General features: G+C 34.5%; 1 protein-coding gene across 1 annotated transcript in view; it reads left to right on the forward strand.

The window, feature by feature from the left end:
• DIAPH2 (diaphanous-related formin 2) overlaps nucleotides 1–14,436 on the forward strand; it is an 831,186-nt gene that overhangs the window by 240,089 nt on the left and 576,661 nt on the right. Inside the window, exons 16-17 of the mRNA XM_004685633.2 lie at nucleotides 378–677; nucleotides 2,511–2,625. Of these exons, the coding sequence (XP_004685690.1) occupies nucleotides 378–677; nucleotides 2,511–2,625 (415 nt within the window). The remainder of the gene's footprint in view (nucleotides 1–377; nucleotides 678–2,510; nucleotides 2,626–14,436) is intronic.

Raw genomic sequence — 14,436 nt, forward strand, 5'->3', positions numbered from 1 at the left:
TTGGACCCCACGGAAATCAAATCTATGTTTACATTTTAATTATTCATATTCAAACCAACTTTTTTAATAGGTCAAAGCCATACAGTACTTTGGCTTTGCATATATTTACAGGGAAAGGTAAGCTTTCATTATTTTGGAGGAGTATTTCATAAAATCTTTGAGAATGGCAACTTTCCTAGCATTAGATTGTGAACAGAAGTAGTCGTTGTTCGGAGGTTATAACGTTTTTCAATATATCTCTTATGTCATGCTTAGCCCTTTAGTGTCACTAACTTAAAGTATATATGATATTAAGCAAACCACCACAAACGTCTTCTAAGTTTTCTTCTCTGGTATGTATTATTATACATGTTTAAATGTTGAATTTTATATTTCAGGCCCTGTCAAGTTCCTCAGGCCCTTCAGCACCTTCAGGGCCCAGTGGTGGGCCATGTCCGCCACCACCTCCACCACCTCCGCCCCTACCTGGAGGAGATTTACCTCCTCCTCCACCTCCCTTACCTGGAACTATTGGTTTACCACCACCACCACCACCTTTGTTTGGGGGACCTCCACCACCACCTACCCTTGGAGGAATTCCTCCTCCTCCCGGAATACCTCTTGATCTGCCTTATGGAATGAAGCAGAAAAAAATATACAAACCTGAAGTATCTATGAAGAGAATCAATTGGTCAAAGGTAGTGCTTTGATAAGAGCTTTTTAGTTTTTCCTATGCAAGTTAATTATTAATGTGCAAAAATTACATTGCTATATACAAATATTACATAATGTCTGAGAATATGACTGCTGACTTTTTGCTCACCTTTGAGATCATCATGTTATAATCATCTTTCACTCTAGCACCTGGATAACTGGAAACTCATGGATATTTAAAAGTAATATAGAAAGCAAAATGAAAATCACAGTGACAGTAGTATTAGATAATATTGCTCAAATATGTCTCCAAATGTAAAATAATTTTGATTCTTTCACCATTTTTTACTTTAAGTATACATACATACATGCATACACATGTATACACACACACACATATATATAGTTTTTATTATTGAACCTTGTAACCTTGGTTAATTATGTTCCTATAGACTCTTTTTGTGTTTGTTTATTTTTTTTTTTTCTAATAAAAGGGAGTTCCCAGAATTTAGCATTTGGTTAAAAAAATTCTATCTGTTCTCATGGTGACTTGTAAACTGAAAACATACATATGTTTTCATATATATATGGAAATGATTCATCCAAAATCATAAATACAGTGATATCTGATTGTCCATATAATAAATTGATTTAACCAGAATAATGGTTGAATCTTTTTAAAATTAAGCATATACTTATGCTTTGCTCATGAGTAAATGAATTATAAATGGTTTTGGAATGTAGTTATTTTTTATTAGCCCCAATTAACAAATTATAGATTCTAGAAGCCTAATTATCTGTGTATAAATATGTTTGTTAATTTTTGTCATATAATGTAATAGTGCTTTTGTATCAAAAAGCATTAGTATATTTGGGGAAATATAGTTCTAATCTTGGGTTTCAAAGGTGCAGTTATCTGGAGTTATATTGCCTGGATTTAAACCCATCTACACCATTATCTAGCATGGGGAGCCACTTAAAATGTTTGGTGCTCACATTCCTCATCTTTAACATCTAACAGTAGATGACAATAAGCCATACTTAAAGGGATTATTGTAAGTATTAGGTTACATGAGTTAATATATATAAATCACTTAAAGCAGTACTTACTGGTTGCATAGTAGAAATTATGTAAGGTCAACTAATGTTGCTGTGGCTTTCAATCTAGTAGTAAGAATGAATAATTTGTTTTCCTAAATCATTGTTCCCCAGTATTAAAAATTCAGGGGCAAGAAGATCATATTTGTGAGTTGGGATGGGATTTAATAAATTATTTTTAAGATTATTCTTGTACATTTTTTTTTATTTTTATTTATTTATTTATTTTTTATTTTTTTTTTTTTAAAGATTTATTTATTTGTACATACAGAACCGGGGTACAGGCTAGAGGCTCAGGGTCGGTGAGAGGCTTCACCAGACAGAGTGGGGAGCAGAACAGGTAGATCGACGAAGCACACTGCTGAGGGGAGCAGCGGGTGGGTCAGGAGAAGTCTGCCACACTATGTGGTCACCTCCGGGGATTGCGGGAATCGAACTCATGCAGTGCGGAAGTGGCTTTAGCTTCTCAGTGCAGTGCTTTAACCCGCTAAGCCACCAGGGAGGGCCTTATTCTTGTACATTTTTTAAATGTAACTTCCTACATGTGCTACTGCTATCATGTATGTTTTCTGTATACCAGTAAAATACTGTGACTTTCTCAAGGAATATCTGTTTTAAAGGTATTATTTTGTATTATTTTAATATATCCTAAAATTAACCTAGTAGAGAGATGAAAAAGGAACTCTTAATCAATCTTGGTGAAAGTGAATTATTTGAAATATTTGTTATGTAGTGAATAATCTAGAAATTTATCTATTATTTTTGTTTATTTGTTTCAGATTGAACCAAAAGAATTATCTGAAAATTGCTTCTGGTTAAAAGTTAAGGAGGAAAAATATGAAAATCCAGATCTCTTTGCAAAACTGGCATTGAATTTTGCTACACAGATAAAAGGTATATATTTTTTTTTTAATATAAATTTCTGTTTTCTATACACTGAGATCAGTGCTTCGCTAAAATTTTCTGGTACTATGTATATGTATAATCTTTATGCACAGACAGAATCGAACATAAATAAATATATTGGCTACATGTTTACTGAGCAATCAAAGATTACCTCTTTAATGAATCTATCCATCTAGTGTATCAGAAATGATCATAAAATTAGAAAAATATTGGTACCACTGTGCTTCATATTTCCTCTTACTTTTGTATTACTTATCAATATGATTTTCTAGGAAACTTTAGTTTTCTTCCTCTAAGTATATTTTCTGCTATAATATAACCATCTGGTATGTAATGTTTCTGATTTACTAATAGAGTGCCTTCTTTGTATTAGATCCTAAACTTCTTATGATTTTGATACATATTGTTGGTATTATATAGTTAATTTTTAAATCTCATATTTAAGCATTACAGTTTTTTTTTAATTTGGGCATTTTATTTTAACATTATTTTTTTTTTTTAAAGATTTATTTATTAGTACAGAACTGGGGTACAGGTCAGAGATGCAGAGGGTGAGAGGATTCACCAGAGACAGAGTGGGGTGCAGAACAGGCAGATCCACGAAGTACACTGCTGAGGGGAGCAGCGGGCGGGTCAGGAGAGGTCTGCCACACCATGTGGTCACCTCCGGGGCAGGTGGGAATCGAACTCATGCGGAAGTGGCTTTAGCTTCTTAGTGCTGTGCTTTAACCCGCTGCGCCACCAGGGAGGGCCCTTAACATTACTTTTTATTGTAGAATTGTAGAATTAATTATTGTAGAATTGACATTTAAGTGAAGCATAGGAATTTTTTTAGTCTGAGTAAGTTTTTGATACTAAGAAATTGATACTTTCCATATGTTCATGCCCTTGACATTAGCATCATTTATTCATTTGTCTTAGTTATCATAACATGCTGAAGAATGTTAGAATGTGAACTTTGGAAGATTCAGAGATATATGAAAAATTATTCATTTTTAGTCCATCTATATTTTGCACACTTCAATTATTTGTAATGTTTGTTGTTCCTTGTATATTGAAGTTGACATACTCGAAGAAATCTGAGGTGATTATTCTTGAGAATTTCGATATTTAAAATATTTCCTGTGTTAGGTCTTATTATTACTATTAGGTTTATAGTAGATTTCACATTTAAAGAGTCCTTCAATTACTGTATAAGTTTCATTTTCATTATAAGCACTTTTTTAATTTGAAAAAGTGAAGACTATATCATGTTATTCATAGTAAAATTAAAAGACACATGATAAACATATCTTTTCTACCTCAAACTTGTAGCTTCTTCCCAAGAGAAAACCACTCTTACTAATTTCTCACACTTCCTCCTATAAATAGTTTATGCCTGGAGAAGCATATTTGTATTTATCATGTTTTGTTTTTTACTTCCTGCTGATTTCACTTCATGTATTTGAATATTATTCCAAAATAGCTTGTCTTTATCTTCTGTGCTCTTTTTAAATACTGCACAAAATTCTGTGGTATGGACCTATTTTAGTTGATTTAACAGATTTAACAATTCCTCAGTAGATGGATATTAAGATCACTTTATGTCTTTTACGATTTCATCTACTGCTGAGGCGAATAATACTTCGTATGCTTATGTGAGTTATAATATTAAAAAAACCACGAACGTTCATCTGAGCCAAATTTATTTGAATTGGGCAGTGTAAACCTGGAAGTGGTTAGAAGAGTTCCACTGAAGGTGCCAGGGGATATATTTACATAGAAAAATCAAAGAAACGAAAGTATACCACAAATAATACCAAATCACATTCCACAGTGCTAGTATCCCTGTTAAGAACCATCTGGTATATATGAGTATCCTTTTACCCACAACTTTTGCTCATCTCAAAGATGATAATAGTAAACTGTTGATATTGTAATTTTTATTTCTTAAACTAGGAGTGAAGTTGAACATATTTTCCTTTATTCATAAGCAATTTTAATTTATTTTTCTGTGAACCTCTCCCTCTAGTTCTTTGCACATTTTGTGTTGAGCAATTACACCTTCACTTATGGATGTATTTGTTTTGATTCCCAAAAGAATCATAGGTTTCATAAAATGTTAGAATTAGAAGTGAGTAAAGCTAGTCTATTTTACAGTGAAGAAAATGAAGTTTGAAACATAGAGCTAACTTTAAAGGCCATTATAGAGTTTCTAAAGTAGTATGGTATAGAGGGGAAAAAAATAGGTGAAATAGAGCCCCATACATTTGCACTGAAGCTGTGATATTGGTGACCCCTCAGGCTAAATTTTCTCATCCATAAAGTGAATGTTTATCTAGTAGTGTTATGAAAAATGAGATGGATACTTAAAACACTCAGCATAGCGCATGGTGTCTAACAGGCACTTAATGAATATTAATATTCTTCTTTTTCATTCATATAGGATGTGTGTGGTGGGGGAAGAGAGTGTGTGTGTTATTGACACAATAAAACTGTTAATTCTTAACTATATTTTTAAAAAGCTCAATCACTCAAGAAATAAAAGTAAATTAATCATTCAGTCTTTAAGTCTGTGAGCTTATAGATATATAAGCTATCTGCTAGAAGTGACATTAAAGGAGGCTTAAGGGGGAGGGAGACAAGTAGGAAAGGTGATGGTGCACAGGTGAAATGGTGGTGGAAACTCTGTGGGGACTACACATTGTTTGGCAATGAACAATGTTATAAAAATATATATAGAAAATAAAATGTGCATATAAAAAGAGGCTTAAGCGTTCTCAAAAAAAAAATCCTGTTAATTCTATAAGAAATATCCTACTCTTTTTGGCAGCACTTGTTAGTGCCAATCAGTTACAACAGAAGAGATTCTTATTGCAGCTGCTAAAATCTAGTCAAACCATAGTAAAACTAAAACAAATCACTTGAGGGTTCTCATGTACTCCAGTGCTGAATACACTGTGCTTTTGTTCCCTTTAATTCTGAAAATTATCTACATTTTCTATTTGCTACTACTATGCTATTTTTACTTTACTAACTTTGAGTATTTGAGTAAAAATGAGGACAGGAACACCTTTCAGCACGCTTAGTTTTACTAAGATTTATCTTTGAAGGGACATTTAAAGAAGCATTTAAACATCACAGCATAACCAGATGTGCATAATATAGCCCAAACAAATCTAAATGATATAAAACTTAGTTATCTTGGTACCAATTAGTAACTGTTGATTGATCTTACTGTAATGGATGAAGTTCTTATCACACCCAGTGGTTTGATTCATAATTTGGTCCACAGGTGGCAGGGTCAGTAAATAATCAGCAGAAGGACCTGGGTCCATCTGACTGGAAACATTCTGCCCTAGCTTTCCTAGATCCAAGGCACCATTTTTTTTTCCTTTTCATTAATTTACATAATAGAAGGAGCAACAAACTCATTGTCTTTAATATTTCTTTCATTTTTTAAAGATGTATTTATTTGATGTATTTATTTATGCACACAAGAACTGGGGTATAGGCCAGAGATGTTGGAGGTTGAGAGAATTCACCAGAGACAAAGTGGGAAGCAGAATAGGCATTTCCACTGAAACACACTGCTGAGGAGAGGAGAGGGCAAGACAGGAGAGGTCTGTTTCACCATGTAGGCCACCTCCCTGGCCAGGGATCAAACTGTGTGGCAGTGGATGCAGATAACTTCAAAGTACTGACTTTAAAACCTGTGCCACCAGGAAGGCCCTAATATCTATTTCTGAAGTTCTTGGACCCTGTATTCCCAAACCTCTGAGAACTTAATCCTGCTATAAGGGATTTGGAGAACTCATGTCTAAATGTGTGGTGAATAAATAATTACTGGTCTTTGTTTTTAGAGAATGTTTAAGAAGTTCAAATTTGTTGGAGACCAGCCCCAACTATTGAGATGTCTGGAGGCAAGACAGGCAGGGCCCTAAGGTGGGAAGACTTCCGGGAAGACTTCCGCGAGAGAGAGGAGCCGGCCCAAGGAAGACACAGGAGTCAGGGTTAGGTGCAAGTCTTCCTGCTCATTCCCTCAGCAGGCCTTTATTTATACCGTGTAGCAAGTAGTTAACTGCAATAATGCATAGGATAAGTTAATGAGTGATGGCCATAAAACGTCCTCAAGGACAAGGGGAACAAAGCAATTTTCTCTTAACATTTTATAGTGTACTAGATTATACGTTTTTGTGCTAATTGTCATGTATACAGATGTTTAGTTATCACTCAAAGGAAGAGGGGTCTGGGAAGGGATGAGCTGTTAGCAAAAGGTTATTAGGGGTCTTGGGGAAGTAATAAATTATGTTAGCAGTATTATCAGTGATTGTCTAAAGAAAAGCTAGTGGCTAATTTAAGGCTAGCAGAGAGTAGTTAGTGCTTGTTTTAAAAAGGAGTAAATTAAGGGAAAGTTGTACAGTTGTGTATTAAGCAACACCTGTGTAATCAAGGTTAAAATTTGTCCATGAGTCCTTATGCCCTGGGAGTCTTATCTGAGATTTGCTTTTTTATTTAAAGAAGCCAAGGGGGCTTCCCAGGAGTTTTTATGCCCTGGGGTCTTACTTCTCCTGGGGCTTGCCTTTTGCCTCAGGAGACATTGGAATTTCTCACCCTGGGGCAGCTTGCCTGAACCAGGCAGCCGCCTTATGAGGCTAAGACAATCCAGTTGTGTCACAAATTGCTTTGGATTGCTAAATAAAAATAAGTTTTGGCCCTCCCTGGTGGCACAGCGGGTTAAAGCACAGCACTGAGAATCTGAAGCCACTTCCGCATGAGTTGATTCCCGCCTGCCGCCTGCCCCGGAGGAGACCACATGGTGTGGCAGACCTCTCCTGACCTTCCCGCTGCTTCCCTCAGCAGTGTACTTCGTAGATCTGCCTGTTCTGCTCCCAACTCTGTCTCTGGTGAAGCCTCTCACCGCCACTGAGCCTTTGGCCTGTACTCCAGTACTGTATGCACAAATAAATAAATAAATCTTTAAAAAAAAAAAAAAGGAGAAGAAGAAGTTTTAAAAATGCTAATTATGATACTTATAATATTTAAATGTGCATATATGTAATATATAAAAATAGTATGAAATGTACTTTCTATTTTAATTACTAATTTTTAGTTTGAATCAAAATTATGTTTAATGTTTTCTATTATAAACAAAATTGTTTTGTTTTAAGAGAAAATGTTTTGTCATTTCATTTACTTGTAGAGAGTATTCAAAATGTGCAAGTTACTGTGCAAAATGAGATGGGGGAGAAAAAAATAAGTTCTTATGTCCACACTAGGAAACTCATCATCTAGTGTAGGAAAGAAGAGACACACAACATTTAGTCAAACTATACTAAATGTTAGCGTATATATTTTTAAAACATTGTGGAACACAAAGATGGAGATTGTTTATTTTGAGTAGGGCAAATAATGATCCCAGAGGTACTAGAATTTCAATAGTGGAGGAAGGAAATAAGATATTCCGGCAGATAACACCATCAGCAAAATATGGGACCAGTGAAGTACATACTTTGTTGAAAATACAGCCTACTGGATTGGGACTTAGGTGCAAATGTTTAAGGTGACCTATACTCTAAAGAAATGCATTTTTATTCTTTAAGCATTAGGGACCCAATAATTTGATTACTAAACATTCAACAGGCCTCAGGTAAACAGGTGATGTAAATATACAGATAAGCAAAGGACAATACCAGTAGGATAATTAAAATATGAGCATAGTAGTATTGTTATAGGGCACCTCAATCTGTTAGAGGACAAAGGGAGAGGGGTACCAATGAAACCCCAAAATCCTGCCTGCTCTAAGTGGGTTCTGCCATCCACCGCAACAAGACAAAACATATAAAACTTTAATGAAAAGAGACTTTAATATAGTGAATATACAATACGGAACACAAAGAATAGAACTTCTAAATCAAACACCTGAAGTTACCCATCCCATCGTGGGCAAAAGTCAACCCAAAAGGGATTGGCCCAAAGCAAGGCCTGAAAGCCAGCCCACTAGACTAAAGCACCTTCTGGCCGGGACCCATGGAAAAGGTTCAGAAATGGCCAGACAAATCTGGGAGGAAAAGAGCACAATCAAAATCACTATAAACACTGCCATAGTCACCTCCCTACAGGTCTCTCACCCACATCTGCCTTAACCAGTCCAGGGTCAGGAAACAAGCCCGGTTTCTTCATCACATGCTTGCTGCTCCATATGGCATCTCAGGTCTCCTTCTGGCTCTACATCTAGCTTCCTTCTCTTCTTCTCTCTTCTCATTTTTCTCTGCTCAGCTCCACCCTCCTTCTGGGTGGGGCAGGGAACCTGGAACTTCCCTTTTTCCTAGGGACCACCCTGTTACAATATAAAGTATCAATTAATTTATCTTTTAAAGATTTATTTATTTATGCATACAAGACCTGGGGTACAGGCCAGAGGTATAGGGGGTTGAGAAAATTCACCAGAAATAGAGTAGGGAGCAGAACAGGCAGATGGACTGAAATACAATGCTTAGGGGAGCAGTGGGTGGGTCAGGAGATTTCTGCTGTGCCCTGTGGGTCAGCTCCCTGGCCTGTGATAGAACTCTTGCTGCAAGTTGCTGCTGAGATTTTCATAGTGGTTCGCTTTAACACCTCATGCCACCAGGGAAGGCCCTAAAGTATTCATTTAAACTATAGTTTCCAAATCCTGTGTTGCCTTGCCATATGATATATTGGTTCTACTAACAAATTTTAATGATGCTGTATATCAAAATAGATCTCAAAATGCCCTTCTGATGAATGAAATATATATATGTATACACGCACACAAATATATATATACCTAAATATGTATATATAGAGAGAGTTCAGAGGAGGCTGGAAGACCCTGTTAGTACTTTTGAATATACATTTTGTATGTAACTCTTGGGATTTGTATGTGTAGTTTAGTTTTAGTTTATTTTTTGATTTGATGATGTTTTGGGACACATAAACAACAAGACTATAACAATAATGTCATTTTTCCTTTAAAAATCTATATTAATTATAGATAATATTGATATTATGTAAGAATTAAAGTAATGATATTTAATATTAACTAAAATTGAAATAATAATAAAATATGCAGGTTATAATTGCTAATCCTAATTAGAATTTCTAGGGTTCTCTAGAGGTTTCTAGAAAGAACAAAGATAACTTGTATGGAAGATGTAAGCAATTTCTTTGCTTTTAATGTTACTTGGAGGAAATATAAGAAGTAAACATAAGAGGTCAATAAAATTTAGCTTCTTTAATAATATATTTCTGTAGTGCAATTTAGCTTTAATAATAATGGAAAATTGAAGTGCTATAAATATTTCAAATGCATATGTCATTTTGCAATGCTTGGACATAGATTCAAAATTATGGTGGTAGAACTGAGCTTGAAGATTTATTTATATTAAAGCACTTTTCTCTATTATGAAATTTTAAATCATGTGTTTTAGCCTCAGAATCTGTTAGCTGCCTTTAAAGATAAACACCCTTATGTGGTTGCTTAATAAAGTCTGTTATATTTAGTGATAAAATAAAAATGAGATCCAATTAATCTATATCATTATATAAAAACCCTCAGAATTGACTTGAAAATAAATGAAATGTCAGTCTCAGAAGAAAAACCTCATTCAAAATAATGCTAAATTGACCTGAGTGACCTCATGTGCTAACTAATAATTTGCCATCTTATGTTACAACACACTTGTTCTATAGTGTACATTTTAATGCATAAGGGATCAAATTGAGAAAGCTTAATTCTTTTAGGCAGTAGACAAAAAAATCATATAAACTTGCATATATAATTTAATCAATTTATTATATATAAATTCTCTGCACTTCCATAGATTAAATATTACCAAACCTTTTTATTATGAACATTACATACAAGTGTTATAATGTATGATGTATACATTCATTTCCAATTGACATTTTCTAGCATTGCCTAATTATCTCTATGTAGAAGGGGGAACAAAAGATTTTGTGAACCAGAGATACATACGATTGCTAAAGCTTAAATCACTAATTGAAGTTGAAACAGAGTATGTTCAAACTTCTGAGTGAGATAGCTTCAAAATGTCTATATATTTGCATATTGGTGATGTTGTGATGACATTTCTGCTTCTACTGACAGCATCAATACTAATTACAACTTATAATGTCAATCATAACAATAACAATATATATAGCATACTTATTCGCAATTTAATTTTTATATATTTGTATCGTAATTTAAATTTAATAATATTTTACTTAATAATATTTATTATATATGTTTCATACTGTAGATTTTTGTGAAATTTTCAAATGTGAAATCCAGATTTTTATTTCAACTGTGGGCTATGGTTGATTAAGTCAATAAGTTAACATTTATTGTTGCTTCACATTAATAAATAGAATGTCAGTTTGTTGACATAAATGTCTATCTCTTGATTTATTGTTTGACCCTAGGAAAACCATTTGATTTCTTAATTGTTGATACTATTGATAAAATATATAAATTGAATCTATAAAGTAAAATAATGATCAGCAAAGTAGAAAAATATAATAGCTTTGTGAGTGAAATATATGTCAAAGACTCAAAAAAAAACTAACAGTTTTAATAGTTACACATGTTAATGCTTCTGTGCACTTACTATATATCAGGAACTTTGTTAAGTGTTTTGCATGGATTGTATAATTTAGGTTTAGCATCTATCCTATGCTATAGATATTATTATTATAGCCTTTTTGCAGATGGGCTGAGCAGAGCTGGAAATCAATCTCAAGTAAAGATGATCCTATAGCCACATTGCAATGCTTATTCTGTGAGCAAAGACATGGGAATAGCTACCTCATAACTATCTATAGGCCATGCTTTTAAACTCTACTGTATCTCTCTGTAGTATAACCCTCTCTGTTAAAGCTCTTATGTCAAACTCTTAGTTCAAGATCCCATTTCCTGTTTTTACAGAATAAGGATAGGCCATTTATAAGTGAATTTTTGCCCTTTGAAATAACTTTGTGTACAAAGTTAATGGAATTAATATAGATATATGTATATATTAATATATTACTATTAGTTGAACCCAGTAAAAATATTCTCATGAATTGATATAAATTAATCAACTTTCCCACTTAAAAAATTGTTTATAGTATTTTGAGAACTATATCTCCCAATATAAAATCAGTCTAGACAGAAAGAATATATTGCCCCCTCTCCATATGTTGTGGTTTGCCTTTGGTTTTTCCATACCAAATATTAACACTACTCTAATTTCTTTCTGTCTTACAACACCACTTCCTCATTTCTTGGTCATGGCTGAAGGATCATATTTTTCATTTAAATTGATTTTATAGGAACCTAAACAAAATATGTTATGCATTCCAGTGGCAACTGTAGCTATTGTGAAATATCAGTATTTCCTCCGTTAGAATAACTTATTGAGAGTTGACTCTGCCTGGCTCTATTAGACTGGTAATATGCTCATGGCAATGTATGAGAAACGTGTTGTTTTTTAGCAGGTAACTGCTTTAGTAGAAGACAATAAAGTAACTATTTTGTAACATGTGATAATCTTAGGATTTTGTAATTTTATTTCAAAAGAGAATTTGGTGTGATTTGGTGCCTTTTGTCCCATTAACAGCAATTATTTGATTCTACCACTCCTATACTAACTTTTACTTACTATTTGCCTTTATAGTACCAGTTAGAACACATTTTGTTAATACAAAATGTACCAGTTAGAACACATTTTGTTAATTGTTCATTTTTTTCTACTTTAAATGCCTTTGTTTTCTTTGTATTAGCACATGCTAACATACCTGCATGATACTGAAGACTTTTGACACTGCTTTTATAACTTGTTAATTTAACAGACTACTAGCAAGGCAATACAGCACATTTTTAATTTTGCTATTTTCAGTGCCAGAAATTAATATATTTTTTAAAATATATATTTATTTGTGCATACAGAACTGGGGTACAGGTCAGTGATGCAGGGGCAGCGAGAGGATTCACCAAAGACAGAGTGGGGAGCAGAACAGGCTGACTGACAAAGTACATGGCTGAGGGGAGCAATGTGCAGGCAGGAGAGGTCTGCTGAGCCATTTCGTCACCTCCAGGGCTGGCAGGGATTGAACTCATGCAGAAGTGGCTTTAATGTCTTAGTGCTGTGCTACCAGGGAGGGTCCAGAAATTAATATATTTTAAACTAAACTTTGTTGAGTGAAACAGTCTCTGTACCTTTTCATAATTATCCTAATATTATAGTATAATTTGTACTTCATGTCAGTGGCAGTCTATTATTTCTTCATATATTTAGAGACTTTGAAGCACTATCAGCTGTCTTAGATTTCATGATGTTTTTCAAAATGCCATTATTATTTTCCTTTGTATCAATAATATAGTTTGCCTCAACATTTATATTCAGGTTCCTCCTGATACCTAAGGCTAGAACATTCGTATTTGGTGTAATTGGGTAGGTTATTTTTAGGGCCTGGAAATCTCAAAGTGTTCTTCCATATAATTAATGGTAACCTGAGGCCTCCCTTGTGCTGCAGGGGTTAAAATCTTAGTGCTATAGCCAGCCACTGCAGCATGAGTTAGATTTCCCAGCCTGGGAACTGACCCACATGGAGCAGCAGACTTCTGCATTCTTCCCTCAGCTGTGTATTTCAGTAATCTGCCTGTTCTGCTCCCTGCTCTGTCTCTGGTGAATCCTCTCAATCCCCACACCTCTGGTCTACACCCCAGTTCTTGTATGCACATATATATATATATATAAGATAATCTGAAACCTTTGATAACAGAGAGAAAATGGACTCAGCTTTTGGGAAAATGCTATGTAGTTCTGTTGGGGGAAAAGGATATCCTGAACCAACTCCACAACTAGATTTTATGGACCCCAGCCCACCCCAGACCAGAGATCCAAGACTACCAATCCCATAATGCCATCACCACCAAAGGGAGGATTGTTGGGAATTGGGGGTGGCATTAAGCAGCCAGGCTTGATATATAACCAGACATGTGGGCCTTTTGGGTGCTTGGTTATTCCTCCAGCTTTCAGGTACTATCGTGGTCCCAACTCAGCAGAATTGGTAGGACACAGTCACCAGTTTAGCTATCCCTTTCCCTCCTGAGTTATTCCTTTCTTCACTTTCCTCTTTTTATAAATAAGCCCTTTATTAACCTTTTTATAAGTGCCTCACTTGACTCTCATTGTAAGTCCCTTTTAAGTGCATGGGTGAGGCTCCTCAGTCAGGCCAACCCATTTCACATTGGGTTGCCCTGTAACAGTTTCTCTCTTGTTCCTTAAATTTCCTATGTGCCATAGGAAATCCTGTATCTACGATTGAATTCTTTCATGGTTGTAAGAATTATAAGGGACTTGACTTATTTGGTTATTAAAATCTTTTTTTTTTTGTAGATTGTCTTAATTTCCCATCTCCACTTTTCTTCTTATAACAATAGCGATATTATTGGTAAAGCTTCCACAAGTACCCCAGGATTGATATGTGGTTAGTGTTATAATAAATATATATAAAATAAATTCATTCATGAATTGTGCTAGGTTCAGTTTGGCCTGGGAGCAATCTATTGACTGGTTGCTGAGGATTTGACAATCAGGAATGTACATATGAACTGGAAATTCAGTGTTACTCTAACAGGACAATGACTACAAAAACAGAAAGAAAACTGACTCATAAAGCATTTGCTACATTCTTCATATTTTTTGAACATTTCAAAATATTAAATCATTTAATTAATATCCATGAAAGAAAATCTATGAGATGTTATCTCTAATTCTATATATGAGATAACAGGGTCACAGGAAAATTAAA

This window comes from Condylura cristata, unplaced genomic scaffold (assembly GCF_000260355.1).
Source record: "Condylura cristata isolate star-nosed mole 26May11 unplaced genomic scaffold, ConCri1.0 scaffold00019, whole genome shotgun sequence".
NCBI classification, from domain to species: domain Eukaryota; kingdom Metazoa; phylum Chordata; class Mammalia; order Eulipotyphla; family Talpidae; genus Condylura; species Condylura cristata.